The sequence below is a fragment of the Mauremys mutica genome, chromosome 7 (assembly GCF_020497125.1).
Source record: "Mauremys mutica isolate MM-2020 ecotype Southern chromosome 7, ASM2049712v1, whole genome shotgun sequence".
Lineage (NCBI taxonomy): Eukaryota > Metazoa > Chordata > Testudines > Geoemydidae > Mauremys > Mauremys mutica.
In genome coordinates, this window is record NC_059078.1 from 110,964,211 (window position 1) to 110,991,743 (window position 27,533).

Genomic DNA, 27,533 nt, shown 5'->3' on the forward strand with positions numbered 1-27,533 from the left:
GTAGAAGACACATTGGTACCACATACTGTGCAAACAGCTTGTAGTTTCTAAAATTTTATTTAGATTTATAAAACTTTTCCAGATCCATATAGTGTGGATGCTACCTCTCAAAGCTGAAAGTATGAGCTACAATTTTGCTTTTCAAGTGGCTGATTGCGCTAATGAGAAATAACTGTTGAACTGCTCAAAAGCACAAGCAATGGCAGTAAAATTACACAACCACACAGAAGTAAAAGGTGAAGTAAAAGAGCTGTGTAGTTAAACCAGAGTGAGTATTGGCAATTTAAGTTCACAAAAAGCAGCCATGCCACCAAAGATCGGCTTCTAGTGCCACTTTGGTTATTTTAATAGACAACACTAAGTTTTGCTATTAACATTCACAAGTAATAACAAAAACTAAAGAGAATTAAACCCGCTGGAACTTGTTGAGCTCCCAGACTTAAGACCAAATGCTCATGTATGCAAGTAGTTCCACTGACTTCAATCACATTTTTTGAGAGTGTCAAGCAGAAATAAAAATTTCATTTTAAAACATGCCTAAAAATCTTTCTTCTGTATTAACCTTCTAAAGCCCAAGTTTAAGTTCTCATAATTCTGAATAACAGTTAACACAACTCTCACCAAAACATTTCACACAACAGCTTTAAAATATGGTGCAATTATTTCTTACCAAGCATCACAAATCCCAGGATTCTTGGTCTTGGCACAAAAATGAAGCAAAATTTTAAAAGTACGTATTAATCATTTTTTTTAAACCTACAGAAATCTCATTACTGATTTATATCTTTTTTTCAAGAGATAAATGAAGAGGTTTTTGGGGGGGGCATGAGCAGAGGTTAAACTACAATGTTTATAACTAATCTTCTACAGATGAGGTTGGTACAAACATTTGGTACGAAGACTGCTACAAATTTCAACATATATGGATACACAATGCATCCAGATGTGTGTTCATCTTGAAAATATGGAATCAGAGTTAAGAATTTAGTAACTATTTTGCAATTTCATAACACCTTTCATCTAAGGATTGCAAGTCATTTCCAAATAAACATCAACACCTCATTAAGAAAGGAAAGTATTAAAACTGAAAAATGTACTAGCCTAAGGACACAGTACTTCAATTATATAAGTCCTAAACCTGCGCCAACACTAGTTTGAGGGACCAACAGTTTTAAGGTCCAGAGACAACTCTAGTGGCATTATTTGAGCATCATCCATTGCCAGAAGGATGACATCAAATATCCATCACAACATTACTACATTTGTAAACAGCCTTTGATAATATAAACTGTTAGGTTCTGTCACACTTGCAAACTACAGCACAGGTAACACGCCTGGTTTCTCTATGCCCATCTTGCTTGACACACATAGATGGAGGTGCTCTTCTGCGGGTTCTTCCGGGGCCCAGCTTATCACCTCTGTCAATATGTATATGAAGTTGTTAGGAAATTCAGTAAAGGAGACATGGGTTGAAACATTTTTAATATGCTAATCACACACAGCTTTATATCTCCATGTCACCTGATCCACCAGGAGTGGCTGATTGTACTGCTCAGCATCTGGAAGAGACTGGGGTATAGATGACTACAAACTGTCTGGATTGTGTCCAAGCCAAGACTACTTGGCTACTATAAAACTACAACTGCTGGCTGGTTGGGGAAAACCAGCAAAGAATACAGCAGAAAAAACATCAGCTCCTTCAAGTGAAGGGTATGTGTCTGCCATTTATGATTAGGGGGCTAGGGCAAATGATTTACGAGGAGAGGCTGAGGGACTGGGCATATGTAGTCTGCAGAACAGTGATGGGGAGGGAGGGGATTTGATAGCAGCCTTCATCTACCTGAAGGGAGGGTTCCAAAGAGGATGGAGCTAGGCTGTTCTCAGTGGTGGCAGATGACAGAACAAGGAGCAATGGTCTCAAGTTGCAGTGGCGGAGGTCTAGGTTGGATATTGGGAAAAACTTTCACTAGGAGGGTGGTGAAGCACTGGAATGGGTTACCTAAGGAGGTGGTGGAATCTCCATCCTTAGAGGTTTTTAAGGCCAGGCTTGACAGAGCCCTAGCTAGGATGATTTAGTTGGTGTTGGTCCTGCTTTGAGCATGGGGTTGGATTAGATGACCTCCTGAGGTCTCTTCCAACCCTAATCTTCTATGGTTCTATGTATTGGGTTTGCAATCTGGGAATCTGGTTAAAAACTTCAAGCAATTAGAAAAGTAAGAATCCAGGGGAAGATCATTTATTTCAGAAGCTCCACTTGCAACTTTAATCCATGTCTTTGTTATTTTGATATCAGACTACTACAATATACTCTCCATGGGAACACATCTTAGATCAGTCTAGAAAACGTAGCTGATACAGAATCTGGCAGACTGCTTGTGAAACAGTGAGTCATTCTGAGAGCAAATTGAACATACCTCATCTATAGTAGTGGCCTACTGTTTCCTGGATTGATTTTGAGGTATTGGTTTTGACCAATGAAGATATAAATGGTTTTGGACCTACCTATTTAAGAAACCACCTTTTTCTTCAGGAGACACTGCCACAGTTGCAGTCAGCAGAAGAAAATGAGTTAGAATTTCACTGGTATAAGAGAAGGGGCCACTGGTAGGATATTTCACTATTTTTGGCTATACTCACATTATTCCCAGGGTAGCGCGCGTGCGCACACACACAGTTTCAGAAAGAATGTTACGTACTTATCGTACTTTTAATAGTTTGCCAAGCATGCCCAGAGTTTGGAATGGTTGCTCTTATGTAATAATTCAGATCTCAAATAAAATATTTCTAACTGTGAGGATTAGTTCTGAAAGTTACATTTTATTTCCTTAGTTTTGTGGTGGTATGTCATTTATTTCTAGCCCTATTAATTTGCAAAACAAGCCTTAAAAATATAATTCAATTAGTTCTCATTAACAACTTACCCTTCCTCACACACACCGATTTCAATTTGATTTTAGGGCCTGTGGTTTCAGACCATTAGAGGCAGAAAGCAGAAAACTGGTGTAACTGCATAAATCACTAACCTATAATTCTAAGATGAGATATTTTATTTTAAAACAGTCTAATTTCAGTTGAGAAAAGCAAGAGGGTAATCAAGAGTATAATTTAAAAAGCTATGGTTTCATTAAAAATACTGAAAATTATTTTAGTTAGTGGATGTTAATTCTGTAAAATCTGAAAAGTGCTGTGAAACTGAAGTTTTAACAGTTTTTATATCTGAGCTTTAAAGTTTCTCTAAGCCTTAGTCCTGGACCATAGATAATCAATGAATAAAACTTGTTCAACATAGAGAAAAGGCACCATAATGATAGATGTGCATGAGTATACAGTATTATCCAATAAAAATTGGCTTTGATTTCAGGAGTTTTCTGAACTTATACCTATATTTCAAATCCCTTATCTATGCCATTACAATGGATGGTACACTGACCTCAAGCATCTGCTTGAATTTTCCAGGCATGACTGTGAAGTCCAAATGCTAAAATTATTTAAACTGTGAAACATTAATTACAGTTTTCCCCTACAAATAAAGGGTTTCAGAGAGTAGCCTAATCAAGGAAGTGGGATACAAGTGATTTAGCTACATATTAATATTTTACTTTAAAAGTTTTTCCTTAGAGCTGCAGATTTGATGAAATTCATTCTGAAACCCTCTTCCATGTATACAATAGATTTGCTTTAGGTCAAAAAAATTTGACTTCTGGTAACTTCCACAATTTTATTCCAGATGTCATCGTACCTGTGGATTATCCATGTACCATACCAGATTGTCTTCCTTCGTGTCCAGGATAAAGTACCTCCGCAGAAACTTCCCACTATTCTCATTTTCTTCAATGTCTAGGAAACCACAAATGCGATTCTGACGATCCACATAAGGCATTTCTAAGCCTGAACATTACACTGCAAAACAAAAACAATGATTAAAACAAGAAGTTTACTTTCACTGATTATAAGACTGGTCTGTACATTTTGAGCACAGCTTCAACTACTAGAAGCATTTTCAGGAAAGAAGCTTCCACATAGGAACAAGTCAAATTAAGATCAAGTGTTTTTCCTACCACAGGAGTAACTTTTATACATTTCTTAGAAATATAACTATTAAGTACATATGTTTTATATACCCTGAGTTCAGAACCTCGGTATGTGTGTGTTAAATGCTGGCGGAACACCATGCCTATAAGTTTACACAAGATCAGCATAGGATAATCAAAAATTCTTTCACTAATTTGCACAAAGGGTTAGTTAACAGATTTACATTTCTTCTCACTTTTAACAATAGGTCTTTTGCCGTTAAAAAGTTATTTGTCAGCAGCCCTACAGTCTGAGATAGCTTATCATATTCTGTTTAGGGAAAACGAGGAGTCCTTGTGACACCTTAGAAACTAACTTTGGGCATAAGCTTTCATGAGCTATAACCCACTTTACCAGATGCATGGAGTGGAAAATACAATAAGCAGGTATAAATATACAGAACACAAAAAGATGGGAGTCGCCTTACCAAGTGGGAGGGGGGCAGTGCTAATGAGGCCAATTCAGTTAGAGTGGATGTGGCCCATTCCCAAAAGTTGACAAGAAGGTGTGAGTATCAGAGGGAAAATTATTTTTTGTAGTGACCAAACCACTCCCAGTCTTTATTCAGGCCTAATTTGATGGTGTCAATTGGTGAGCAACTACACACCACACAACAGAAACACTAACCCAGGAACCAACCCCTGCAACAAACCCCATTGCCAACTCTGTCCACATATCTATTCAAGGGACATCATTATAGGATGCAACCACATCAGCCACACCATAAAGGGCTTGTTCACCTGCACATTTACCAATGTGATATATGCCATCATGTGCCAGCAATGCCCCTCTGCCATGTACATTGGACAAACGGGACAGTCTCTACACAAGAATAAATGGACAAAAAACAGATAAAGAATTGTAACAGTACGAGAGCACTTCAATCTCCCTGGACACTCAATAACAGACTTAAAAGTGGCCATTCTTCAACAAAAAAAGCTTCAAAAACAGACTTCAATGAGAAACTGCAGAACTGGAATTAATTTGAAAACTTGACACCATCAAATTAGGCCTGAATAAAGACTAGGAGTGGCTGGGTCACTACAAAAAATAATTTTCCCTCTGTTAATACTTATACCTTCTTGTCAACTGCTGGGAATAGGCCACATCCACCCCAACTGAATTGACCTTGTTAGCACTGACCCCCCACTTGGCAAGGCAACTCCCATCTTTTCATGTGCTGTATATTTACAACTGCTTACTGTATTTTCCACTCCATACATCTGATGAAGTGGGCTATAGCCCACGAAAGCTTATGCCCAAATAAATTTGTTAGTCTCTAAGGTGCCACAAGGACTCCTTGCTGTTTTTACTGATACAGACTAACATGGCTACCACTCTGAAACATGTTTAGGGAAAGGAAATTCAGATGAGGGGCTTCTGGGCAGCTATCTTTATATATGAAACTCTTGCACAAAGCACACCAATTTCAGCCAAAAATCAGAAATCTTTCACTCTTGAATATTACTAAAAGGTGAGGGAGATTAAGTATCCATGAACAGCTATAGGTAGTTATGCACACACTATGTAAACCCAAAACTAAAATCTTTGGCATTGATTTGTGATGCCATCATGTTTTTTTTGGAAAATCAGCTCTGAATCTTTATTTATACTGCTGACCACCTGTTCCCATTTTGTCTGCTTCATCTTTTGCTGCTCCATCTCACTTACAGACCATTGCATCATCCTCTTCTGCTTTTATGCTCAGGCGCCAGGAAAGTCACTGGCTCTTAAATATGACACTGTAAGCAAGCAAGTTTCCATCCTTTTGGAATAGCGGTCTAAAAATCCAAGTAAAACCAACATTAAAAATTCACATATGAAAGCTTGCCTGATGTCAATATATTTTAAAGCAGGATGGTAAGCAGTTATAGTCTTGCATTATGCTTTTATACTTTGTAAGGGACAGTACAGATTAAAAATACCAATTTTAATTAGCATCTCAACTCTGTACAATTAAGTTTAGGTATATAAACTTATTCACCAATGGGAGCTTTCAGACTGCTCTACTGAGCAACATGGTGAAGTTTACTTTAAAAGTTTATTAGAATGTCATCCATTTTTTCCACTGCTTATATCCTTGTCTGAAAGTCATCAGGTAGTCTCTCTCTCTCTCTATTTATATTGGGACAGGGGGAGAGGGGAGAAAAGATGTATGTGTGTGTGAGAGAGAGAGTACATACTCCTACTCATGCATCGTGGCAAGATATGAGGTACTTGTAGTCACATTTTTAATTACATATTTATATTTGGGATCACCTGCTTGGGTGTGATTATCTAGTTTCCAATTTCAGTATGCCACTAAACTCTTGTCACCATGTACGCTAGTCCATAGTTTTATTCACTTTAAGTCAGAGAAAAATAAACCTAATTTTTATCACTGCCATCTCATTAAAAAAAATGAACATACTAGGAATACTTAAGAACTGAGAAAAATGGCAATGAATTTAAAGATGGTCAATGAAACTTAAGCTTTTAGCAAGCAGAAACCTGGAAGGAAATTAAATATCAAGGGGTTGAGTCATCTTATAAAAAAAACTAGATAAAAATAATGTACCTGCTAGCTAAGGAGTTAGACTGCAAAATTGTGAAATGGCACATTTTACTTGGTGATATCTGAGATGTTTCTTCCATAGTTTTTCTGAGGACATCATAAGGAGTTTAAACCCTTCATCTAGAAGTAAGCTACCTCATTTTCCCAAAAGGAAAATTACTGTGTATATTTAAGGCAGCGGTTCTTAACTCATGGGCAGCATGCAGCCCAATTAGCACACAGCTATATACCAGCTCAGCTGTACGCTAAAGGCCGCAGGCCCTGGGCAGAGTCCAGGGTCCTGGCTGCCCGCCAGCCCTGGACCTTCTGGACCTACTTTGTGGAGGGGTCTCTCGGCAGAGGGCACTGAGCATAGGGGCGGCGGGGGGGGGAGAAGATGGAGGGGGAGATAGATGCGGCGGGGGAGGGGGCACTATGGTTCTCAACCTGCAGCCCAAGTAACACTCTGTGGGCCGCATATGCAGCCCACATTGATAAATAGGTTGAGAACCACTGATTTAAGGCAATTGACAATATTGTAGAATTTCAAAAGCTTAAATTAAATAGTCAAGGAAATACTAGACTACTGTAAGACTAATATTTGCTCAAGCAGTGTATAATTTACATATCAACATCTCAGGCCAGAGACATAGTATGTGTGGCTGATATGACTAACTGTGGAAACAGATGTTTGCTTGTTCTTAAGACAGCCTCATCTAGTAACCATACTGTTAACAGTTCACACACAAGCTCTTGGGATCATTTTAGAGTGGGGAGATGTTTCTCTGCTGCAAAAATAACTAAGTAATGGCAAGATCAAGTGTGTCTGTTACATAAATTGTGTCCATAATTTGGTAACACTTAGCACCAGATATATTTTAATTTAAATAAAGCAGCAGCTTTATAATATGGAGGTGTCCTGTCCTCCTAAATTTCACCATTTATACCCTCTAGAAAATTGTGTGTCGCACTATTGGCACAATTACAGCTTAACTGTTTGCTAAGAAGTGTAGGCACACCAGAGAAATGGGATGTCTATAAAAAGAAAATACTGGAATGGTAGCTGATTTCCTGTCAAAACAGGTTGAAACTCTATTCTCTGCAGAGACTCCATAGAAACTGAAACAAGAAAAACTGAACCCATTTTTTCCAGCAAGGCAGAGAATGAAGTTTTAAAAGCCCATATTTGAGATCTGCTAATAAAAAAAAAATAGAATCTTCAAAGAAAATTGTTTCCTATTACATTTTTAAGAGGATACAGAAGAACAGCAGTAGAATGGTTGATGAGATGATCCAGAACTGACTTCATAAAATCCATAGCTGAAGGTTTTAAACAGTAATGGGTTGTTAAAACAAATATTTCTGAAACGGCACATAAGTATGAACAGTTCCCAAAGAGTCCAATAATGCTAAGATTTATTCACACACTGAACCTGAAGTATGTGATTAGTTCCACTAAAGACAGTGTGACTATGCTTAGGCCTTAAGTCTTGGCAGGATTGGGACCAAAGCACAGAGGGATTGTTTTACTTGTCAGTATACTGGATTTAACAAGAAAAAAATGTGCTTCAAAACTTCATCCTCTAATTTTTGGTTTACAAAACTATTCCACTTCTCAGTCCTGTATGTCCTTTGTTAAAAATCCAACATAAACTATAGGATAGTCTACAATATTAAGTTTCATAACTTATTTTTTCTGCAGAACACTAGTTCAAAATTAGTAATTGTATTAATAAGATGCTCTATGGTTTTCTTAAAGAAAACCACAGAATATAGACATGTATCAGATATACGTTTAAATTTGATTTGAATCCAGTGTAAAAGATCACAGTAGAACACTTTCAGTTGTAAAAAAATTACCACCATTATGTTATAGAAACATTTCACTTAAGTAGATTAATATTAGTTCTAATCCAACTCAGGATTATAGTAGGCAAAAGTGGTTACCATCAGATGGCAGTTTGGTGGACTATGTGACATGAGTTAGCAGCTGTACCTCTGCTGCTCAGGGGCAACTAACTCATAATGCCATTACCACTACAATGGCATTATGAACTACCATACAACATCTAAAGAGATCCTTTCAACAGTGGCATGGCAGAGGTGCTCAATTCCCATACTAGTCGTCTTCTCTGAATAAGAAGCTTGGTTCCAAGGCTACCAATCTAGCATTCCACCAGCACTTAAGCTAAAAAAAAGTTATAATTCAAATATAATTTCATCAATATTACAGGGAGCTATGGAATACAAGTCCCATTGAAAGTCTGAGATTTTTACTCCTAAATCACCTAGGTGCTTTTTAAAACCCTGTATGACTACGGTTCTAATCAAACATATGCCTAAATGTTTTGCTAGATCAGGGTCTAAATCTATAAAGCAGCATATGAACTCCTTTGCTTTCCTTCTAAAATCCAATACTAGTTTTCTAGGAAGTAAAAAGTATTCTTGATTTTCCCCATACACCTCTACCTCAATATAACACTGTCCTCAGGAGCCAAAAAATCTTACCGCGTTATATCGAACTTGATTTGATCTGCCGGAGTGCGCAGCCCCGCCCACCCAGAGCGCTGCTTTACTGCATTATATCTGAATTCGTGTTATATCGGGTGGAGTTATATCGGGGTAGAGGTGTACCTTCAAATAGCTTGTATTAAGTCTAGCATTACTAATCCTAATCCACAGCTTCCCAGTGAAAAATTAGGAAATGAAGTATTTCTTAAGCCATGTAACTGAGACTGGTCAGTTAATGTTCTTTGTATTTGTTTACATAAGTCCTAAGTAAGATTAGCTCCTGCTCTCTTGGCTTCTTGTTTAGGACTTAGGCTGGCTTCTTCTGGGTGTACTCTTACACACATTCCAGTAAGAGTGTCCTATAAAATTTAAGGAAGTACCCGGTGTTTCTAACAATTTCCCAGTCTGTTACCTCCTTTGCCAGTTAAAGCACCAGTCCTGCGCTGAGAACAATGGAGGCAATGACGATGGAACCCACATGGAGCATCCCGGAAGTCAACGGAACTCCACATGAGCACAAAGGTCTGCTCATGTAAATTTCAGTACATGATCAGAGCCTAAATTATTAACTTTGTTAGCATTAGTACTGTTATCTTATGCTAACAGTACTAATGCTAACAAAGAGAGATTGGAGTACGGTAACAACCCAATACACTATGTAAGGTTACCATCCCCCCTCCCCTCCCCATGCCTTGCAAGTTTTCAATTTTCTTTTCCTGTCTACATTTATTTCCTCAAATCTTTGTATTCTCATGTGTAATATTAATATACAATTTTCCATTCTTGTGATTTATGTTTTAGCATAATCATCACCTCCACTTCCTGCCATGTTTGAATATGCCAGAATGTTTGAACTTTGTGTTTAACCTTTAACTCTCTCAAAAACCTTTTCCTGATAAGTAGCTGATAAGAGTACAGGAAGGTACACTGCTACCAGAAGTCTTTTCTATAAAATGTTGCACTGGCATTTGAAAGGGATTTTATTTTAAAACATTAACATGATGTACATGAAAATATACTTGAATGATGTACAGTAAAAGTACTGAATATTCTCAGAAGTTCATACATACATACTTAGCTTCAAGGAGATGTTCTTACTACAAAAGATGTTTGTAGACATTTAAATCATAATGTGAAAGTACCCTATCTTTAAAGCTATTACATGCACAACAATTTAACACAGAGAAAGCATAAGTTAAAAGGAAAACTTCACAATAGAAAAGGCTAGAAGCAGAGTTTACGGTTTGTGAATTAATCATCATCAGTGATATCCAATCTGTGGTCTTCAAGGCTCTTAATTATGGCCATTGGGAACTACTATGTTCAAAATAATTGTACTGGATTATAAACTCAAAGTGTTTTACTTAATCTGCTCTGTGATTTTTAAACCCTTTCGTTTGAACCAGCTTCATCACTGTTGGCAGGAGCTAGGCAGTGCCATCTCCCAAGCTGCCTCACACAATTTCCCTGGCAGCCCCAGGAGCAGTTCTAGTTTGAAAGCCAAGCGATTGATTTATCAGGGATTGATTTATCACGTGTACTGTAGACGTGAGAAATCGATCGCCGATCGTTCTCCCGTCAACTGCTGAACTCCAGCTTGGTGAGAGGCGGAAGCAAAGTCGACAGGGGAGCGGCGGCCGTTGATCCTGTGCTGCGAGGATGCAAAGTAAGTGATTTTAAGTCGATCTAAGAAACGTCAACTTCAGCCATGCTATTCTCGTAGCTGAAGTTGCGTATCTTAGATCGATCCTCCCCCCCACCCAGTGTAGACCAGGCCCAACAGTACTCAGAGCAGCTGTTGTCCCTTACTTGCTGCAGCTGCTCAGCACCTCCCCTGTTGGTCACCTGTTCCATTGCAGGGAAGGGGAAAAGTTTCTGGCTACTCTATGGACTGATTACCTGCCAGCCTCTGGGAGGAGCTCAACTGGTTCGTCATGAGCCATGGGGAGTGTCTAACAAAGGATAGATAGCTCCCCTTCTCCCACTTTACTACCTATGGCAACCCCTATTTTGTGGGCAGTCAGGCAAATCAGACAGGAGCTCTTCAGCCTGGAGTTAAACATCCTTGCGAAGAAAAGAAACTTGCAGAACACACACTGTTAAAATTTGGCCCATTTTGACAAATGAGGAAAATCCACAGCTGACCTCACTCACCAGCATCCCATCCCAATCCTTTTGTTTTTGTGCAAGATTATTGAAAAGGTGGCAGTGAACCACCTTCAGCAATAGCAAGCATCCATTCTAGTTTGAAGCCAGGTCATAACCCAGATATAGCACTGATGAGTGACCTTCTTGTGAGATAAAGCCTATGTTGAAATATTCACTCTCCCCCCACACCCTCCCAAATACTGTTGACCTATATGTATGTCCTGGCAGAAGCTATCAGAACAATGTTAAGCTAAATATTGTCTTGCCTTTTCCATATGCTCTATAGCAGGGGTCGGCAACCTTTCAGAAGTGATGTGCCAAGTCTTCATTTATTCACTCTAATTTAAGGTTTCACGTGCCAGTAATACATGTTAAAGTTTTTAGAAGGTCTCTTTCTATGTCTATAATATATAACTAAGCTATTGTTGTGTGTAAAGTAAATAAAGTTTGTAAAATGTTTTAAAAGCTTCATTTAAAATTAAATTAAAATGCGGAGCCCCCCGAACCGGTGGCCAGGACCCGGGCAGCGTGAGTGCCACTGAAAATGAGCTTGTGTGCCGCCTTCGACACCCGTGCCATAGGTTGCCTACCCCTGCTCTATAAAGTCATAAATAGCTGTTACTCTTCACCTGCATCGCTGATTTTTCAAATCCCATAGAACTCACTCTTGCGTTGCAACAACTACAGTTTCTTGCAAGATGAGATGTTATAATACCAACAATACAGCAACCATACGTTGTTTTACATATTTTCATTCAGTACAGATAGAACAATCTCCTAGATCTCAAGGAATAATCAAAATTGAAGAACAGGTGAGATGGAAGTGATATTAGCTGGTTAAAAGATGCATGCACTACAAAGAACTAGGAAGCACCAGCATTGCACACTCAACTGAAGTCATCTACCCTAATAGTTAAGACTCTGCACAACCTTGAAGCCACTCTGGACTCGTTACTGAGTCTGGATACACTCTACTAGCAAGAAAATTTCATTCATTCTGCCTGAATGGCTGGACTGCTCAGCTTAGAAAAGAGACGACTCAGAAGGGATATGATAGAGATCTATACAATTATGAATGGTGTGGAGAAAGTGAATAAGGAAATGTTATTTACCCCATCACATAACACAAGAATCAGGGAACACCCAACGAAATGAACAGACAGCAGGTTTAAAACTAACACAAGGAAGTACTTCTTCACCCAACACTCCGTCAACCTGTGGAACTCATTGCCAGGGGATGTTGTGAAGGCCAAAAGTTTACAAAAAATAATACAAGCTGGTGGAGGATAGGTTTATGAATGTCTATTAGCCAAGACGGTCAGAGACATAATCCCATCTTTCGGTTATCCCTAAACCTCTGACTGCCAGAAGAGATAGGGAATGGATCACTCGATATTTGCCCTGTTCTATTCATTCTTGCTAAAGCAACTGGCACTGGCCACCGTCACAAAACAGGATACTGAGCTAGATGGACCATTGGTCTGACCTAGTAGGGCCATTCTTATGACCTGGCCCAATCAGCACCTTCAGCTGGACTACTGTAATTCTATCTGGGCCTAAATAAGAATTTTTGGAAGAGGCTACAGCTGATAAATGAATTAGTGGCCCATCTCGTAAGTGGGATGCTTCATGGCCTACTTTGGCTCCTCCTCTATACACAATCCATTTCAAGTGCTCATCTACAAGTGGGGAAGGCTGAGGCTAGCTCAATAACTGCCTCTTGTTCTGGAGCCAGCCACAGCAGTTATGAATATCTGGTTTGCTAATTTAGCCCTGGTACAAACAAACAACAAAAGAAAAGGCTGAGGCTTTGAAAAGCCCTTCTACATTAAATCAGAAAGAGCCCTACCATGATGTAAAGCTTTTCACTGTCATAGCATTCTTCAAATAGCTGAAGTAAAAGACAAGACAACATCCATTAAGGCAAAAGCCAATAATTAAACCAAGGAAAAAGACTTGGCTGCCCCGCACTAGCTAAACCCAAGTGCATGTTACAACCAATGCTCTACTGCTACAATAAGACACACTAGAAATGTTTGTCAGTAGACAGCTTATGGATGCAGCACTGTCTATAGGAAACAAGTGGCAAACAGATAACAGTCTCATCCATAAAAGGCTTAAAGTCTAAAAGCACAAGTGAGACTAAGTAGTACACACACAGACTAGTGTGTGACTTCAGTTCAAATGCTTCACAATAAGGAGGATTTGGAAGTTTTGTGGAGAGACAAGAAGCTTTAAATATAAGAGGCTATTCTAGGCTTAAGGGGAGACCTGAGTCAACAGCAAGTGAAAAATAAACCGGGCACAAAGAGGGACACTTGGGTGGAGCATAAGAAAGGATGGAAAAGAAAGTGGAGATAAATGCAGATGTGGAATTATAGGCGCTTTCAAAGTAAAGAAAGCATTGGTTAGAACAGAGATTTTAGCAGCTGCATTATGAATCAATCTTGGCTGCAAAGATCACATAAATACAGACTAATGTCTTGGAAATCAGGATGTATAGGAAAGGATGAAGTACTCTGAAGATGTCTGGGAGCCCTGTACTGGTTAGAGAAAGTGGGATGAGTTAGACTGGCAGACAAAAAGATATGTTGTAATATTGGCAGTGACAGAATAGGTGGATGGAAGAACACAGAGTTTTAGGAGGAAAGATCAAGAGTTTACTTTTCATCATGTGAAGTTACTATATTCGGTTTAGTGACGTCATTCAAGATTAACTAGAGCAAGTGGAGAACTGAGTTGGATAGATAAATATGAGAATCAATGAAGAGGTCATAAAAATCAGTGGCAGGGAATGAATGAGATCATTCTGGGAAGTACAAAAGAAGAAAGAAGAAAAGAAAGGCGGAGAACAAGGAAAAGGAACAAAGTAGCAGAGTAGAGAGATTTAAAGCATGACTGAAATAACTTGATTTAAAAAAAGCCCTCATTGATTTAAATCCAGTCAAGGCTTTGTAAAACTAATCTGAAAACTGGTGATATTGCAATTTTTGATTAAAATGCATAGTAAGCTAAAATATGAAAGCTTTTTTTCATGACACTATCGGTAGGGTATCCTAATTTTATAAAACTGCTGTATGCAAAAATCCAAATATTGAAAATTAAGGCCCTGGTCCTGCAAACACTTAAACAGATACATAACTTTCCTCACAGAAATAGTCCCATTGTTTAAAGTTAAGTAACTGTTTGCAGCATCAGGGACTCAGTGTATTTTTATTAAGAACCTGTCATCTAGTCGCATAAAATCTGTCACTTCAACAGTGAAACAATTTTGTTTCAACAATAAAAAGTTATCTAAACTTTCAGTAACAACAATTTTTTAATACAGGCCCAAGTTTTCAAAATTGGAGCCCATAATTAGGCTCTTCAACCTGCTTTTAGCCATTTAAGGGTGGGATTTTTAAAGAGTGCTTAGGACGGGGGTGGGCAAACTTTTTGGCCTGAGAGCCGAATCAGGTTTCCAAAATTGTATGGAAGGCCAGTTAGAGGAGTCTGTGCCTCCACAGACAGCCAGGTGTGGCCCAGCCCCACCCCCTATCTGACCCCTCCTGCTTCTTGCCCCCTGACAGCCCTCCCAGGACTCCTGCCCCATCCACCCCTCCCCCATTCCCTGTCCCCTGACATCCCCCGGAACCCCTGCCCCTGACTGCCCCGCCACCCCATCCAACCCCTCTTCTTATTCCTAACTGCCACCCAGGGAGCCCTGCCCTATCCAGCCACCCCTTCTCCCTGTCCCCTGACTGCCCCCCCCGCCACCCCATCTAACCCCCCCTCCTTTCTGACTGCCCCCCCAGGGACCCTTGCCCCATCCAACCACCCCTTTTCCCTGTCCACTCTCAGAACCCCTACTCCTGACTGCCCACCACCACCCATCCAACCCCCCCTCCTTCCTGACTGCCCACCCAGGACCCCTGCCCCCATTCAACCCGTTCCCTGCCCTCTGACCACCCTGACCCCTATCCACACCCCCACCCCCTGACCACCGCCCCGAACTCCCCTGCCCTCTATCCAACGCCCACTGCTCCCCTACTGTGCTGCCTGGAGCACCGGTGGCTGGCGGTGCTACAGCTGTACCGCCCGGCTAGAGCCAGCCACGCCACCACGCAACACAGAGCAATGGATCAGGCCCCAGCTCTGCAGCGGTGCTGCCCCAGGAGCTCGCAGCCTGCTGCCCAGAGCATTGTGCCGGCAGCGGGGCTAGCTGAGGCTGCAGGGTAGGGGGAACAGCAGGAGAGGGGCTGGGGTTAGCCTCCGAGGCCAGGAGCTATGGGGCTGGGCAGGAGGGTCCCACCGGGACGTAGTTTAGCCACCTCTGGCTTAGGAACATAAGTCCCATTGACTTCAAACTGCAAAACCTGATGGTTGAAGCATTTCAGCTCTTTACTTGTGGAAGTACAGTATAACGATGGCGATGTTGGCCACAAATAATATCATCATCTAGCTTTTAGTCATCGCTTTTCACTAGTAGATCTCAAAGCTCTTTAAAAAGGAGGGACAGAGCACAGGCTACTAGCTTTTCAATTTTGTGTTTGTACAGTCTCATAATAGGGTATATTAATGAGGCCTTGGGCTTGTCTTTTTCAGCACAGATGAGCATTTTAAGTATGAAGCTTCTTAGTAGAAAAAAACCCCTCTACATAAAATCTGAAATGTTATTAACAATTAGGAAACTTTAAAATAAAAGTAGAAAACATCTGCTTTGACAATTTAAGGTCACAAAATGGAAGTGAAGAACTAGCAATATGTAAACAAGCAACCTGAGCAGAAAGAGTAGGGTGAAAGACAGACTGCAAGGGACTGAGAAGAGTTGGGAAAGAGTAGGGTGAAAGACAGACTGCAAGGGACTGAGAAGAGTTGGGAAAGTGAAAAGTAAAGGCCAACTGGGTCCTAATACACCAGTATCTTTGATCCTATATAAAATACATGCATTGTCAATTCATGTACATTTGTGCTTTAATGCAATTTCTATATCGATAGGGTCTGAAAGGAAGATAATTTAACACATTCTGAAACTGGGGCTGAACAGTTTATAGTTTCTGGTAGAGCTAATCTATATAGTGTATTTATATATTTTTGTTATCAATAGAGCACCTTATGCATATTACAAGACACTTGAATATAGGAGCTTGGCACTGACAATATAGCAATCTAAAGCTCCTGTCTATACTGACCTTAGAATAGGTGTTTAAAAGATATCTTTATATACAGAATCTTGTATATTTTACAAATGTGAAACACAAAATAATGAAACAGAACAAACAATATGAGAAAAAAAAACCTGCAGTGGCAGTTCCTGTCCCATGAGGCTGGGCTAAGCTACTCACTCCAGGCTTTCATAGAATCATAGAATCTCAGGGTTGGAGGGGACCTCAGGAAGTCATCTAGTCCAACCCCCTGCTCAAAGCAGGACCAAACCCAACTAAATCATCCCAGCCAGGGCTTCGTGAAGCCTGACCTTAAAAACCTCTAAGGAAGGAGATTCCACCACCTCCCTAGGTAACCCATTCCAGTACTTCACCACCCTACTAGTGAAAAAGTTTTTCCTAATGTCCAACCTAAACCTCCCCCTCTGCAACTTGAGACAGGAGAACTCCTTGTTCTGTCATCTTCTACCACTGAGAACAGTCTAGATCCATCCTCTTTGGAACCCCCTTTCAGGTAGTTGAAAGCAGCTATCAAATCCCCCCTCATTCTTCTCTTCTGCAGACTAAACAATCCCAGTTCCCTCAGCCTCTCCTCATAAGTCATGTGCTCCAGCCCCCTAATCATTTTTGTTGCCCTCCGCTGGACTCTCTCCAATTTATCCACATCCTTCTTGTAGTGTGGGGCCCAAAACTGGACACAGTACTCCAAATGAGGCCTCACCAGTGCTGAGTAGAGGGGAATGATCACATCCCTCGATCTGCTGGAAATGCCCCTACTTATACAACCCAAAATGCCATTAGCCTTCTTGGCAACAAGGGCACACTGTTGACTCATTCAGCTTTTCGTCCACCGTAACCCCTAGGTCCTTTTCTGCAGAACTGCTGCCCAGCCATTCGGTCCCTAGTCTGTAGCAGTGCAATCTGGCACATGGGGTTGCAGCACAACTGACTAATTTGGCCTGGCCACCCTGCTGCCATCAAGACTGAGGAATGGCTGGGTCAAATCTGAGTGGTGCTACAGCCTGTGCATCAGATTGCAAAACCGGAAGTGGGGAGCTTGGTCCAGCCCTGGGGGGACAGAAGCAGCCACTGTCGGGGAAGCGCAGGGCAGGCTCACTCTTAATCCTCCACCCCACCCAGGGTCTCCCAAACCCTGGGACGAGGACCAGACATCCCAACCCTCAGGCCTCTCACCCCTCTGGGGGAAGAGGGTTAGTGGGGGAGGCTGGGGTTCCTGGGACTAATGGGGGGCTGGAACTCAATGGAGGATGGATAATATTTAGAGGGGTTTGTGGGGTTAACAGGAGTTTACAGGAGATGAGGCTCAAAAGGAGAGGGGGGGAATATGTAAGGGAGGATGGAGGTGCCTGGAAGGGGACCAGAGAAGGAAGCAGTAGGGTTTTGGAAGATCCATGGTGCCCCATGGTATTGATCTCACTAAGTAGGGACAGAGAAGTGGGGATTATCTGGGAGCTGAAGTACCAGATACATTTCAAAGGGGGAACTAACCTGTCCACAGTGTCCAGGGTATTTTGGGATGGCTAACTGTTGTAAGGGTTGGTGAGTATCTCAAGACATGGAATGCTTAATGCATAATTCTAAAGAAAAATACAGTATTGATAAACTGGAATTTATTCAGTTTTTATTTGTATACAGACTGAGGTATTTTATTAATGTAAATAAAGAGAAATAAAATATCTTAACAGATAAAAAAGAAATACCCCCCCCAAAAAAAATCAAGAATTGAAGAATGTCCAACTTGTATATATTTGTAACCAAAGGGGAGTTCTAATACAGTGGGACTTCCTAGTTTTAGAGCATGAACCAGAACCCCCATCTATTCCAACAAATTATAGGTCTCATCCTAGCTCTGGCTAGCTTTTGAAGTCATGTTACTATCACCTCAGATACTACAGTGATAAAGTTCATAGAAGTAATAATCAGGCCTGGCCTACACCTCATGTTATTTGGATGACGCCATAGTTACAGTGGCTCATACCACTCCATTTTTTAGCACGTGCTGGGGATGAGGACTCTAAGCTCCCTTCAATCATGACCAAATTTTCACACCATTACTTCATTCCTCTTTTCACCTCTCTTAAATTAACAAGTCAATTTCCTTCTCTGAGCCACCCTTAATAAGATAAACATTTGGCATACAGTAGAAACCAGAGAAAACTCCACAGCCTAGGGAGGTTGTGGAATCTCCATCTCTGGAGATATTTATCTAACCTACTCTTAAATGTCTATCCGGGATGGTCTAGACAGTATTTGGTCCTGTCATAAGGGCAGGGGACTGGACTCGATGACCTCTCGAGGTCCCTTCCAGTCCTAGAATCTATGAAAAAAAAATAATGAACTCCTATAGTCTGAAAGCACTGACATAAGTACACAGTTTGTTACACAGTATGAAAATACTATTGACCGCAAAACTGACTTAACTGTGTATAAGCTGAATTAGCTTGAAAAGGCTTAAAGAACAGTAAAGGTAACATTTTTTTCGCCCCTCCCAAAATGAGAATTCACACACCAAGGAGTATGAGCACCGTTGAAGAAATAGTTCAAACATCCATGAAAGAGTTCTTTAGAGATTCTTGATACTAGTACATAAAGCAGTGCACAAAGGCATACGGTTGCATGCTGGGTAAGAAAAATAATCTGCCAAATCAACTGTTGTAATAGAGAAAAGTTGGTTTATTATATATCCTCCTACAAGAGTTAAATATACTTGACAGTATCCTTTAAAATGTAATATTTTAAGACTGTTCATTTTTTATAACAGACTTGATGACTAATAACTGTGTTAGTACACAACATTTAGTACTGTTACTTGTCTTTGAAAGTTAAGGTATTTTACTACCATGTTTCCTTGGAGATGTAACTGTAGATGGTGTTGGTCCCAAACACCCACACCAGAAAAAGCATATGCTTCAAAATAATCACATTTAACATGTGAATGAATAGCATATTTCAGCTCAGTCAAAAGTTTACACCTGAGGCAGAATCTTAACAATTGAAGCTCCTGTTTGTAAAGTTTGATAACTCTGTTCTCTGCAAGCATATGCTATACACATTTAGTTTATAGTACAGTATTAGTAAAATTATCTTACATTTATATAGCACACTTCATCCAGAAAGATCCCAAAGCACTTTATGTTCTGTATAGAATTACTTCACCCACCTCTAAAACAAACTGGCCTTTACATTTATTTTTGTTTTGGGGGAGAACATTGATTCTCTTCCTACACTCTTTCAAATATAGGGGTTTCAACAGATCAGATTTCATTTAAAAGTCTTTTGGCTATCAGTCCAACAGAGCTAGTAAAAAAGTTGCTAGCTAAAATCTGAGCTTTAAATACCCTAAATTTAAAGCACAGCCCACATGCAAAAAGGATACATTTAACACCACCACCTTACTCAGACTGTTGCTTATGTATTGAGATTTGAATGTTAGTAATGACAGTTTAGTGTTTTCCCCTCTCTCTTTTTTAAAAAGATCTATAAACTTGCAGAGCAAACAAACTATTAGAGAATGAGCTACAGTCTATTCCAGGGGTTCTCAGACTTCTGTACTAGTGACCCCTTTCACACAGCAAGCCCGAGTATGAACCGCTCCCCCCTTGTACATTAAAAACACTTGTTTATATATTTAACACCATTATAAATGCTGGAGGCAATGCAGGGTTTGCCATGTAGGCTGACAGGTCGCGACCCCGCATGTATTAACCTCACGACCCCCCAGTTTGAGAACCCCTGGCCTATTCCTTCTGTGCATCAGATTTGTTTACTAAGCTCTAATCAGTTGCACCTGTGCAACCACATTAAGGTCACTCAGGGTTGCACAGGTGTCAGCTCAAGGCACAATTCAAAGAAAATGAATGGGCACAGAGTACCACTGAGGTCAAAATTCAAGATACAAAACTAGGCAACTCACAAGATCAAGCCTGCAGGACTGAATACAAGTAAGAGTTATGCTTTTCTAATGAACTGAGCATATTTGATAGTACAAATACACACACAATGGAACCGCACTTGAAAAAAAAAATAGAATTGCAGTTCTATCCAGCAAAATATTTTCAACAAATTTGACTTTATTTTCTTCCCTCCTACTGTAGATTTTCAGTCCATGCCCCCTTGTATGCCCTTTCCAACTCTGCTGTCCTATCAGTCTTAATGGTATCATTTCCCTAGCCCCCTTCCCCTGCTTCTTGCAATCTAAGGTACTTTTCTGATCATCTTATAATCTTTAATGTATTTATCCTCAGCACCCCTATGAGCTAAGGAAGTACTACTATCCCCCTTTTACAGATGGAGAACTGAGGCACAGAGATTAAGTAGCTTGCTCAAAGTCACACAGGAAGTCTGCAGCAGAGCAGGGAACTGAGCCAGTCCAAGGCTTGCTCTGAAACCACTGAACCAACCTGCTCCACGTAATTAATACCTAAAACTATTCAGATTTTTTCTAGGCAGTCAGGCATAAGTTCCAACCTGGAAACTGTTGGAATTGAAGGCCATAAATGTGCACAAGACCTATACCTCCCTATTCAGATAACATTAGGTCAAAGCTAAATGGCTCATGTAATTCTTTCAGTCAGAAAACTTAATGCAGTTCCTCCAACATTAGAGAAACACCTACACATTCTAGATGCTTCTGCAACTCCTTTGAAGGGGAAAGTACTCTTCAATGTTAAGAAAATGAACCAAGTTTCCTTCTGTCACAGTTATAAAATCCTGGTGCTCTACCTACCACTAACAGGAAAGTCTTTTTGGCAAAATAGTATACCAATTCATAAGTAAATGTTTACACAAATAATTAGGTTTCATCATATATCAAGAGTTCCTTAAGCCTATAAGAAAGTTATTTTAAATAGTTCTTCAAAATCATAATTCCAAAGATCCCCTTAAGAGTATGAAAATTTATTAGAAATAGAGCCTTGCTCATACCTCTTGTACTTATTCATTTCAATGACTGTACAGAAATCCAACTCACTTGAAAAACCTGAAATTTCTGTTTATTTCTGACCTCTCCAATTTATATATGAAATAAATGTAAACACATTAAAGCAAAGAAAAAGATAAAAAATTAACTGTAATATGAGTATTTTAAAAGCCAGCATGTCTGACAATAGTCACTAGGATTCTGCTATTTATTGTTATGGGTCTAAGCTCATTCACTTTTGAAAAAGATTGTTACCATCAGTTTCCAGAGATGTTTAATTATACTTCAGTTATAAAAAACTTGAAGCATGGATTATTTTCAGACTGCCAGCATAATTTGGACCTTAGTGACGATATTTTAATTATTTCTCCATTTTGTACAATCGTAGTTATATTCTAGGCAGCAAATATCTGAGCTACCACATTATTGGCATTAAGGATCGTGAATTAATTATACTGTGTGTTCTCATAGATCTATAAGACAACTAAGAACAAGGATTTGTGGGGCTCCAAACTCCACTTGACCTTTATAAAGATATTTTTATATTATGCTAATTATTCATCAAACAGTTTTACAGAAAAGACACTGTCTCTCATCACAAGCTACTGTTAAAGTCAAACGTTGATAGACTATTATTTTGATAGATTGTTGGAATCAAAGAAAGTGCACACTTCCACAGGCTGAAAAGTTTCCTTGCTGTAAGATTTATTGATTTTCCACAAAGCTCCTGGCTTGCTGAAGAAACTGTTTGCTGTTACGTGCATCATCAGTTCTGCAAAAACAGGCCCCAAAAACGTGAAGTAACAATTTAGAGACAGTCATGGAGTTTTTAGGAATACACTAAATTTTGAATGTTTGATGTGCTTGGTACTACTATAACCAGCATTTCATTCTCTATTAAATGCAGAGACTTTTTATGCATATAGGCGATGCCCTAAACTTTTCCTATACTACCAGCAACCTACAAAAATTATTCTGTTGGCTTATTATATATTTATCCTGTGGAATAGTCACCCTTTATTATCCTTTCCATTCGTAATCAAGTCAGAACTACTAAGAAAAGTCACAGCCTGCACTTGAATTTCCTCTCCTCCCCCCGGGCCCACCCCACACCACTTTTCCCTTTTACAATTAATAATTAAGCTAGGGAATAAAAAGACACTCATTTTTTTCATAACTGTGATTCAATTTTCCCCAGGGCTTGATAGGGACACCAGCAGTTTATTTTTATTACAAAATTAACAGACCACCATCTACAACTTTGCAATCAGCCTTTACTATTGGAAGTAGCAATTTTTCCCCAACTCAAACATTTAAGCCTATGCAGTATCACCATATATATTATGATCAATTGTTACATACCTGCATGCCACTATGTCTTTCATTTACATAACACTGTCTATTCTAAAATATCCCAAGATTCTTCACAAAGTTATACAAAGAATACATTTTTCTACTAGAACTACCAGAGTGACTTTAGGTAAGTTGAATTTTTACCCAAAGTAACACCTCTATACTTGTACAATAATGCTAAGTGATCTTTAAACCCCTTCATTTCTGGTTTAAGTTTTTTAAAATTTGCTGGGAATTTATCAGCTTTTATTCAATAAATTTAAAAACAGTAGAAAATTGGTAAAAACAGAAAAAGGACAGCCAATTTGAGAGGATACTCATTATGAGACAGCTGATGAAGCCTTCTGCTTCCTGCAGAAGTCAGGCCACCTCAGCTGCCAGGACCCAGCTCCCTGCTCATCTTGCTCCCACTATGTACAAGGGAAGTGAATGGGACTGCGTTGGAAGGCCAAAGTCAGGTACGGAGCAGAAGGCTGCAACTTTTGAGTACTGGCCCTCTTGCAGGACAGCGCCCCCTCCTTACTCCAACAGCCCTTCAGCCCTGTTCGCTTCCCCATGGAAAATTCCTGGGTCCCAAAAAAGCCAAAATTCACATTTAAAAAACAAAAACAAAAAAATCCAAAACAAACAGTAAAACCCAAATACTGGCTTTTTCAAAAATCTGGGAAATTTTCATTAAAAAAAATTGGTAAAAACCAATAATGAAGGGTCTTAGAGATCATTAACAGCAGCAAAACCAGCACAAGGACCATAAACTGTTCAGTTTTAACCCAAGCAGACTCCAACAATATAGTTCTCCCTAACACCATACTGAGGCATTAGTTCAGTACTGATTCACAGGGAATAGCGACAACTACTGAATCATTATTTTCTGCAGCACGTAAGTGTTTCTGAGGCTACATCTACACTACAGCCAGGATCAACACTCTGACCACCAATGGATCGATTTCAATTTAGCGGGTCTAGTGAAGACCCCCCAAATCAACAGCAGATCTCTCTCCAGTCAACCCCTGTACTCTATCCCCTGATGAGAAGACTAAGGTAAGTCAACAGGAGAAACTCTCCCGTCGACCCCCCGCAGTGTAAACCCTGCAGTAACTCAACCTAAGGTATGTTGACTCCAGCTACTTGATTCACGTAGCTGGAGTTGAGTAACGTAGGTCTAATTATCCCGGTAGTGTAGACGTAGCCTGAGACGTTTCCCATCCAATTACTGACCCAGCTGGTTGCTGCTAACACAAACAGTATCAAGTTTTTTAAAACCACACCTGTCCAACTTTTATCCTACTATTGTTATATTGAAGATGAATGTTTTCTTAGTCTTTTCCAGTTTAATACAGTTTTTCTTTTCTGCTTGTTTACTTAGTGTAAATGACTGTATATAAGATATTGTTAAGTTCACAGCCTCCCCTGTACTGTCAGTTATGCCTCTGTGTGGATCTCTCTCTCATCAATAGGAAATGGGATTTTGGTTTCAAAGCCATAACAGTTGGTAGGGAGTCACAGGGACCAGTGAAGTACCTGCTACTACTTTTAACTCACTTTTTGGAAATGACTAGATTTCCAGAGGGTATCCCTTTAATTTGTCAAACATTACAGGCTCAAAACACACAGCATAATTGAAAGGAATAATCTTAACCAAATTCTTAATACTCTCTCTGAAGACTGTTGAATATAGTTCAGAATGAACTGAAAGCCCATTGGTTGGGAAGGGGAAGGGGGACAGGAGGAGAAATCAACTGATGGACAAAATAAGTATAGACATGGGCCTTACCTTAATTAAAATGAAAACTAGCTTTCAAATCTCAGACATTGCAGATAAGCTCACAGTTAAGTGTGTTATAATTGATTGTCATAAAAACTAAATTATTATATCAACCAAGACCAGTTTTACCTTTAATCATACAACAATTGAAAGTTACAGAGCAAAACTTCATCTCAGTTAGACAGCTGTTTGTGCTGCACTGTGGTAAAGTGTAGCTTAAGTCTATAAAAAGGAAGTAGACAAATACAACAGATTCACATTGTGACTTAATTGTGCAAAGCTATTGCTTCCACTTGTGTGGTCAAAACTGTTTGTTCAAATATAGCTCTGTCTTCCAGCATAAAATATATTATTTAGCAGCGCATAGAACAAGGGAAAGAATAGAAACTTATCTCTTCATTAAAAAGGACTACAAAGTTCATATAATGAGGTCAATAATCCAATGACAAAGCAGATATGGTGCAGTTGACTTCAATACAAGTATAATGGCTTACTAATATCTTTGGAAGTGACTATGCTTTTGGGATAAAGTTACTCATGGACTAAATCTAAATGAAGAGAAGTTCCCAAAACTAATGCTTTTACCTTAACTTTAGTTTTCCATAAGCAACTGAACAATCTTCACAATACCATTATCAAATGCTAATTAAATGCAATAACTACTAAAACCTCATCCACACTTGGAACTGAACAGCACTTGTTTAAATGGTTTACAGCAAAATGGTGTGTCTGGACAATGAAAATCAACAGCACAACTGTTTTTAAAACAGTTTGACTTTCATGGTTTATTTCCCTTGTAGATGGAGCCTTGAAAGAAAAAGAAAAAGAGCAGTTTGAATGGGACAGCATTTTCTTTCCAGAAATGTCAACAGGTACTACATGCTTTTTAGGAAAGTTGTGTACTATGTTTATTCAGGCTGTCATATATGCTTTCTTATTCTGACTACTTAACTATATTGTAAAATTCCAACAAACTTGAAATCTATATGATTGTTAACTTAAATTGTAAATCAAATTAGATTAGTTATAGTTTTACAGACAGACTTTACCTACAGTCAAACAGGCAGGTAAATGCATCATCCATTCAAAGATATTTTGCTTAGCTAAATAATCAGCCCAGATTCCAATCAAGTCACAATACCATGTCATAACCACAGGATTGTCTTGCCAGTCTGTCAGTCTACCAGTCATACTAAAGAAAAGTTTTTTTCTAATGTAAGACAGGTCCATGTGAAGACCAATCCCTTCAAAGCTACACCAATCTGGAAATTCAGTGAGTCATAACCACAATTTTCATCTGATCTTTAAACTGCAGTTTGAGATTTCAATGTCAAATGCAAATATAATACATATATGTAAAATTTTGAAAAGCTACATGATTTGATCCCAGCATGCATACCTCTCTCTCACACACAGACCAGCCAGCACAGTGCTTCAAAGTAGATAACATCAGAGTTCGTATCATGTTCAGAAGACACAAGTTGCAAAGAAAAAATGAGATCAGCCTCTTACCTCTGGGGTTGTTAGAGTCTCAAATGCTTGCCAGGTTAATTATACCATAAATGCATAAGTTTTCCCCAGGGTAAAGTCACTTTGAAAACCCTCACCAAAGCAGGGATAGTAGGAGTGAGCCTGAAACACTTCTCATACCGTAAAACTACTAGAAAACAAATGCCTTTCTTCATAAGACTGAATAGTAAAATAAGGTATTTTGCCCAGCAGTGAAAATAAACTCTCTCCAGCCACACACAGGTGTCCCCATACCTTGGATATCACCACACCACCCACACTCTGCTCCTGTTTCAACCCCCTTGTCACCACACTCAGAAATACCCCTCTGCCCCCACACCATACCCCCAAATACCCCCCACACCATACCCCCAAATGCTCCCACCCAGATACTACACCTTCAGACCCCTCTGCCCCATCCATGCACCATACCCAGAAATACCTTTCATCCACTGCCCCCATACCCCACACTCAAATACCCCTCTGCCCCCGTACTACAGCTCCAAATGCCCCCACCCATTCACTACATCCCAAAATGCCCCCTGCCCCACCCTCTGCTCCTCTTTCAACCCCCTCCTCACCACGCTGAGAAATACCCCTCTGCCCCCCACACGTCACCCCCAATGCTCCCACCCAGACACTACACCTTCAGACCCCTCTGCCCCAAGCATGCACCATACCCAGAAATACCTTTCATCCACTGCCCCCATACCCCACCCTCAAATATCCCTCTGCCCCCGCACTACAGCCACAAATGCCCCCACCCCTTCACTACACCCCGAAATGCCCCTGCTCCACCACAGCCCCCAAAACCCCTCAGCTTCCCACCCCGGCACCACCGCCTCCAATACAGCTCAGCCCCCCGCCCCACACCCGCAAACGCCCCCCCCCAAAATAACCCCCGCCTCCCACTCCTGCCACCCCCTCACCCGTCCAGCTCGCCATATCTCCCACCGCCCACGCCCCCCCGCCCTCGGGAGCGTCTGCTGGGGAAGCCCAGCCCGGCCCCTCCCGGGCGGCTGCTACTCACTGGAGTCCAGGGCCGGTCCGGAGGGCGCCCCGGTAAGGAGGGGGCAGCACACAGCGCGGCTCCCCTCTCAGAGCCGCCGCCGCCTCGCCCACCCCGCGCACAGCGCAGCGGCCCGGCTGACTGATGACTTTTTTTTTTTTAATGAAAAAACTTTATTCGTTTCCCGCATAAACAACAGCAACGGGCGAGCAACTGGACCTCGACCACTGCGCATGCGGTAATGCCCCCTCAAGCGCCTCCAATCAGGCCGCCTAGAAGCACAGGGAGAGCCGTTCTCCTAAAGGTATTGGTCAATGCAGGGTGGCAGGGGCTAGGCCATAGGCCGCAAAGCATCGTGGGACGTGTAGTCTTGTGAGTTCTAGCCACTGAGAGGAAAGTGCAGCATTGCATTCTGGGATTTGTAGTCTCGGTGCGTCGAACCGCAGGGCTAAGGCGCCTGCGTGGTGGTAATGCAGCGGCACGCTTGCTGAGTGCGGCCAATCCCTAGTGTCCAAAAGTCACGAGGCAACTCTCCTGAATAATGAATTGGC

The 27,533-nt window shown here is 40.5% G+C and overlaps 1 protein-coding gene across 4 annotated transcripts in view; it reads right to left on the reverse strand.

The window, feature by feature from the left end:
• PLEKHA1 (pleckstrin homology domain containing A1) overlaps positions 1 to 27,208 on the reverse strand; it is an 87,409-nt gene extending 60,201 nt beyond the window's left edge. For 2 of the 4 annotated variants that reach the window (XM_045024760.1, XM_045024762.1), the window contains exons 1-2: positions 27,004 to 27,206; positions 3,740 to 3,900 (exon numbers count right to left, since the gene is read on the reverse strand). In XM_045024760.1, the coding sequence (XP_044880695.1) occupies positions 3,740 to 3,880 (141 nt within the window). In that variant the 5' untranslated portion in view covers positions 3,881 to 3,900; positions 27,004 to 27,206. Of the gene's footprint in view, positions 1 to 3,739; positions 3,901 to 27,003 lie in introns of all 4 variants that reach the window. The other 2 variants (XM_045024763.1, XM_045024761.1) reach the window with 2 other exon arrangements.
• Between the last annotated feature and the right edge of the window lie 325 nt (positions 27,209 to 27,533).